The 7015-nt window shown below is 34.2% G+C and overlaps 1 protein-coding gene across 5 annotated transcripts in view; it reads left to right on the plus strand.

The window, feature by feature from the left end:
• LOC108975612 (GMP synthase [glutamine-hydrolyzing]) overlaps positions 1–7015 on the plus strand; it is a 59616-nt gene that overhangs the window by 39308 nt on the left and 13293 nt on the right. For all 5 annotated transcript variants that reach the window (XM_018944213.1, XM_018944214.1, XM_018944215.1 and 2 more), the window contains 4 exons: positions 2423–2519; positions 2576–2945; positions 3010–3202; positions 3253–3424. In XM_018944213.1, the coding sequence (XP_018799758.1) occupies positions 2423–2519; positions 2576–2945; positions 3010–3202; positions 3253–3424 (832 nt within the window). The remainder of the gene's footprint in view (positions 1–2422; positions 2520–2575; positions 2946–3009; positions 3203–3252; positions 3425–7015) is intronic.

Consider the following 7015-nt stretch of genomic DNA (forward strand, 5'->3'; position numbering starts at 1 on the left):
TGAAAGTATTCGACGCAGTACCCACCGGGGGAAGCAGAGGAAGAGGAAGACCTCCACTCCGTTGGAAGGACCAAGTGGAGAAGGACCTGGCTTCACTTGGAATATCACGTAGCGAAAAGAAGAAACGACTGGCGCGCTGTTGTTAACTTGGCTATAATCGCGTAAGCGGTGTCTACGCCAATCAAGAAGAAGAAGAAGTATTTTTTCTAATTACTTGAACAATAATAATACGGTCCATGATCAGTTGACTGCATACAAAAATGCAGCAAATAAAAGATAAATGTGCTATAAGAATACAATACAGAAAAACAACCCTTATGGTGGTTATTGTATTCTTCATCATACATCAAGTGCCTTCTAGGGCCCATACACGACACACGTGTGGGTTCGATCTGTGTGAATTCGTTTCGTCCATACACGACAGAAATCTATTTTGCGTTCTTTCTTCACACAGTGAACATRTGCCACAGGCAACCGGAATATTTCTTGGAATTTATMTCTAATGTAGCACTTTTATCCATTTCTTTGTATTTCGTTATTATTAAGTTATTGCAACTTTTATTTTTCTCAATTTTATTTTTATCACTTTTCGTTTGCCAAATTGCTAATTAATTTTTTATAAGATCAATAAATTCTGATACRAAATCTTTATTAATRGGATAGCCTGCTTTAGAAGCTTCAAACAATCGATTTTTTTTTTGCTTAAATCTCTTTAAAAATTATCGAAGTATTATGTCCCGAAATATTATCGAAGCTGGAAGGGAAATAGTGACCGAGCGTCTAGCAGAAATATGAGCGCTTGGGCGGAAAGCGAAAACTTTCACGCGCAATTTCTCGGTTTTTCATTTTTACGATTTTTCCTAATTGTCGACTAAACGTCGTATGGAATATGGGGCAAAGTTTATTATCTTTAACATTAAAGTATCTTCTATTTAAACTATAATAAATAAACTAAGAAAAGTCAAATTTGAACATATTTTTAAACGACATTAAGTAAAGTTTCTTTTGGACAAAAACACTTTTTCAATTTTTAATTTTTACACTTTTTTTTTTAATTGTCTTAGTTTAACTAGAAGGTAAGTTATTAAAAAATTTGAATCTCTTAGAATTTTTTGTTTCTGATAGAAATTGCGAACCGCATTCTGCCCGCCGTCCGAAAAATGCGCATGCGAGATGCATCTGGGAATTGCTTCCCAAAGGCCGAATATCAAAGATTTCGTATCCAAAAATTTGTGAAAGATGTTCAAAAATATAACTATAATGTCTAGAAATTTCACTTGATTCAATTATTTCTTTCCCTCCCAAAAAAATAGATTTTAAAAGCCTCTAAAGCAGGCTCCCCATTAACACTTGCCATTGTTCGTCCGCGATCTTCATGAGAAATGAGATTTTGTGCGCACACAACGCCATACACGACCCAAATGTGCGCACACCGATCGTAAAAAATCAAACATTTTCGCGAACATGGATCGGAACGCGCGTAAACCGCATGCGCACACATACCGATCGAACGCACTTGTGTGTCGTGTATGGGCACACACACACACATACATACGTACTTACATAAACTAACWAATAGAAATGCAATAGATCCACACTACCAAATAAATACAAATGCATTTGCTGGTAAAATATACGTGTACTTTTAGATAAGACCAACGCACTTATTATGTGTTATGCGTTGGTCTGATAATTAATTTAAAAACATAAGCTAAGAATTGTGTATAAAAGGAGCTGCTCAACAAAAATAAAATCAGATTTGAAATACAATCTCAACTGAAAGGATTCYTTTTATTTTAAAAAGAAATATTTCAAGTAAAATAGCTATGCTTATCACTTATTACCCTAGACTCGAGGTAAGACATAAGTGATGCAACGCAGCAATAACTTTTTGTTGTTAACTAAAACAAGTAAATTTCCATCGCGCGTAAATTTTGTTAGATTTCTATTAATCTCACTAACGATACCGTTTAGAGAAAAATTGTTAAAGAAAAATATTCCATATATTTAGCGGCTTTTCATTATTTGTACTTTTGATGGTTACAAATTTTTGAGAGTCAATGTTTTTATTATTATAGAGATTAATATTAATTGAGGCTAGAGTAGGAAAATCTTCATGTTGTTTAAGTTTAAGTCTTTTTTCATTGAGCTTTTCTTTTTTTTGGCTGGGGGATTCATATCTAGAATCCCAAAATAGCCTCTTTCAGGAGGCCGCCCTTCGGACATAACTGCGAGCGAGATATCACTATAAATCACTTGTACAGATGACGTTTGAAAAAAGAACAATTTCTTTACAAAATTATAGATTTTCAATTTAATTATTCACAAAATTATGGATTAATTAATGCTATTGTTTTCAATGCTTGCTATGTTCTCTAACGAATGTTCTGTTTTTTTGCTCTTTTATTATATTCTTTTGTAGTTGTTGGTTAGCGGAGGAGTTGATTCGACTGTTTGTGCTGCTTTGTTACGCCATGCATTACATCCAACCCAAATTATTGCAGTTCACATTGACAACGGTAATTTACTTCTTAAAACTTTGCAGCACAATTTAAAAATAAAACATTATATTAAGGATTCATGCGTAAAGGAGAAAGTGAAAAGGTTGAAAAATCTTTAAGGGAAATCGGCATTGATCTGCTAGTGAAAAAGGAAACTTATCGATTTTTAAAAGGCACTACACAGATTAAAAGGCCTGGACAATTCTCTATTGTAGAAACGCCCATGTTGTTTCAGACTATTAACCCAGAGGAGAAACGCAAGATTATTGGTGATGTATTCGTAAAAATTACCAATGATGTTATAGCTGAAATGAAGTTGAAGCCTGATGAAGTGTTATTGGCTCAAGGTACACTTCGACCAGATTTGATTGAATCTGCATCAAATTTAATTAGCCAAAATGCAGAAATAATTAAAACTCATCATAACGATACAGAACTAATAAGGTTATTAACATACATATTTCCTATTAAAGCTTTAATGTCTAACTGATTTAAACTATTTTATAAGACAACTACGAAGTGCTGGTCGTGTCGTTGAACCTCTAAGCGATTTTCACAAAGATGAAGTAAGAGATATAGGCAGAGATCTCGGTCTACCAGTCGACTTAGTTGAACGACAACCATTTCCAGGGCCAGGCCTAGCTATCCGGATTCTCTGTGCTGAAGAACCTTATATAGAAAAAGACTACTCAGAAACACAGGTTTTGTTTTTCTTAACAACGAAAAATCCATTTTATTTTATTTTTTATAGGTTATAGCAAAAGTTATAGTCGATTTTCATAACAAACTATTGAAAAACCATGCATTAATAAATCGCGTAATTGGCTCTACCACAGAAGCAGAACAAAAGGAACTTAAGCGTATTTCGTCCATAGATAAGGTGCAAGCTACTGTTTTACCTTTGCGATCTGTCGGTGTACAGGGTAAGTAATAATATACATAAATAAATATTTTCAGGAATTTTGTGATCAAATTCATAAAAAACTATTCGAAATGACAAGAAGTCATTGGAGACTATTTAAGTAAAACTAACGACATAAAGGGGACAAAGTCAAGAAGTTGATGAACAAGACCTCAATGTCTTAATTCCTGCCGGTGGTGGGTATCAATTACTAGGAGAACAAGATTGAAAATTAGCAAATAGATCTATAAACAGCCAGAAAGTGGGATCGATTCCTGCCGGAAACAGCGGCTTCATTGGATAATGTCCCAAATACATTATTTTATTCATTTCAGTATATATTATTTGTTGAAAAGTATCAATTTATCTTCCACATTGGCAAAGATGCAATGTGCCTAAACCACAATGCAAAAACCAAAACAGTTTTTATGCTTTCGCAACACATTGCATAAATTATAATAACTGTGTTCAATTAGGCAGGAGGATGCTGATGGGCTGATTCGGTCCATTGCCACTACACAAAGTGTCGTTAATAGGGACCATACACGAGACACATGTGCGTTCGATCTGTGTGAATTCGTTTCGCCCATACACGACACACAAATTCATTTTGCGTGCCACAGGCAAGCGGAACATTTCTTGGAATTTATTTCTAATATAACACTTTTATCTATTTCTTTGTTTTTCGTTAATAAGTTATTCCAACTTTTATTTTTCTCAATTTATATTTTCGTTTGGCTAATTGCTAATTAATTTTTTATAAGATCAATAAATTCTGATACGAAATCTTTATTAATGGGGTAGCCTGCTTTAGAATCTTCAAACACTCGATTTTTTTTTTTTCCTAAAATCTCTAAAAATTATCTAAGAATATGTCCCTAAAGTTATAGATGGGAATTCGAAAGAAAGAGCTAGAAGGGAAATAGTGACCGAGCGTCTAGCAGATATTTGAGCGCTTGGGCGAAAAGCGAAAACTTTGACGTGCAATTTCTCGGTTTTTCATCTTAACGATTTTTCTTAATTGGCGACTAAACGTCGTATGGAATGGGTATATATAGTATCTTCTATTTAAACTATAATAAATAAACTAAGAAAAGTCAAGTTTGAACACATTTTTAAACAACATTAAGTAAATTTCTTTTGGACAGAACCACTTATTTAATTTTTTTTTTTTTATTGAAATTTTACACTTAACTAGAAGATAAGTTATTAAAAAAATATGAATCTCTTAAATTTTTTTCTTTCTGATAGAAATTGCGTCCTGCATCCTGCCCGCCGTCCGGAAAATGTTCAAATATATAACTATAAAGCTTAGAAACTTCACTTGAATCAATTATTTCTTTCCCTCCCAAAAAAATCCTCGAAAAAACCGATTTTTTGAAGCTTCCCCCTTAACACTTGCCATTGTTCGTCCGCGATCTTCACTGCTCGGCGACACGAGAGAAATGAGATTTTGTGCGCACACAACGACATACACGACGCATATGTGCGCACACCGATCGTAAAAAATCAAACATTTTCGCGAACATGGATCGGAACGCGCACAAGCCCATTCACGAGTAAACCGCATGCGCACACATACCGATCGAACGCACTTGTGTGTCGTGTATGGGCACGTTAAGCGAAAACACATATGTGAAACTGCCATAACTAACTACTCAATTAAAATACAAAACTGTAATTTGCCAGAAAGAGTGACAACTTTGCGCTAATTTTTTTACGTGGTCGTGGTAAATATACATATCTTTTGAACCGCTAAAGCTAACTAGACTAAACTTGCTGAGTCGTTTTAGTACTTCGAACCCATTGTAAATTTTATTAGATATGTTCTCACGAGATTTGTCACATTAGTAAACAGCTGATTTCGATATTGGGAAGCTGTTTCGGAAATACTTTGTGAACTAATGTRTTATGCAAAGTATGCGACTCTCAATGTRTGCTTTTTTTGAATTATACATATATCTGTATAAATTATGCAGATAACAATTTTGGRCATAAAAGTATATTGGAAGAATAATGCTACTTCATTAAAAATAAATACACTTTCTTGTTGTTAGATTTTTGAAACCCAGGATACCTTGTACTGTTGGTCAGAAACGTCAATCTTTATATATAAAAATCACGTGTCACGTTGTTTGTCCGCGATGGACGCCTAAGCTACTAAACCGATTTTAAATTTGATTGCACACCGTGTGCAATTTGATCCAACTTGAGAGACAAGATAATTTGGGGGGTCTGGGGTAATAAGTAATAAGCACTGCTATTTTACTTGAAATATTTCTTTTTAAAGGTTGGTATCCAGCTCTCAAATAATTGCTCGAGAAAAAAAATACATTATTTCTTCAAGTAATTTTGACGGCTGGTTACGCATTGTGAATGATCCCGCATAGAAGAGTAAGAGAGAATAAACGAAAGAAAATAAACATTGGGCGTAATATGCATGTATGAATGTGTGAAGTAACATAAATATTTTCATTGCGATTTTAGGAATGTTGTTGATGATTGGCAAGTTTTATACAACATTTCAAAAAGAAATATACTTATAATAATGAATTTAACTAATTTAGGACGAATTTAATGATTACTTTGAATTTCCTTGAAGAAACAAATTTTGATTTCATGTTTCTTCGCAAAACCAGGTTTGCCATATTCGCATTTTATTGAAAAAATTTATTCAAAACTAGTACTACATTTCTTTAGAGCTGCATACTAGCACAAGTAAATTTATCGCAGGAAAGTTTCTTGACCGTTTCTTAAGCGTTTTTTTATATGAAGTTTTTACATTTCTTGAGAGCTGGATACTAAGCTTAAAATAAAAAGAATCTTTTCAGTTGAGATTGTATTTCAAATCTGTTTTTATTTTTGTTGAGCAGCTCCTTTTCTACAAAATTCTTAGTTCATGTTTTTAAATTATTTACCAGACCAACGCATAACACATAATAAGTACGTTGTCTTATATAAAAGTACACGTATATTTTACCAGCAAATGCATTTGCTAGGAATGTTCTCACGAGATTTGTCGCATTAGTAAGCAACTGATTTGGATATTGGGAAGCTGTTTCATATGGTTTTGTTTTGATTTAGTGGCATTGGGAAATACTTTGTAAACTTACGTATTATGCAAAGTATGCGACTCTCAATGTGTGTTTTTTTTTAATTATACATATATATCGTAAAAATCTTTTTTGATATCGGTATTGTCTGCATAAATTATACAGATAACAATGTTGGACATAAAAGTATATTGGAAGAATAATGCTACTTCTTCTTCTTCTTGATTGGCGTAGACACCGCTTACGCGATTATAGCCGAGTTAACAACAGCACGCCAGTCGTTTCTTCTTTTCGCTACGTGACGCCAATTAGATATTCCAAGTGAAGCCAGGTCCTTCTCCACTTGGTCCTTTCAACGGAGTGGAGGTCTTCCTCTTCCTCTGCTTCCCCCGGCGGGTACTGCGTAGAATACTTTCAGAGCTGAAGCGTTTTCGTCCATCCGGACAACATGACCTAGCCAGCGTATCCGCTGTCTTTTAATTCGCTGAACTATGTCAATGTCGTCGTATATCTCGTACAGCTCATCGTTCCATCGAATGCGATATTCGCCGTGGCCAACG

Source organism: Bactrocera latifrons, unplaced genomic scaffold (genome assembly GCF_001853355.1).
Source record: "Bactrocera latifrons isolate USDA-ARS-PBARC rearing strain unplaced genomic scaffold, ASM185335v1 scaffold_671, whole genome shotgun sequence".
NCBI classification, from domain to species: Eukaryota; Metazoa; Arthropoda; class Insecta; order Diptera; family Tephritidae; genus Bactrocera; species Bactrocera latifrons.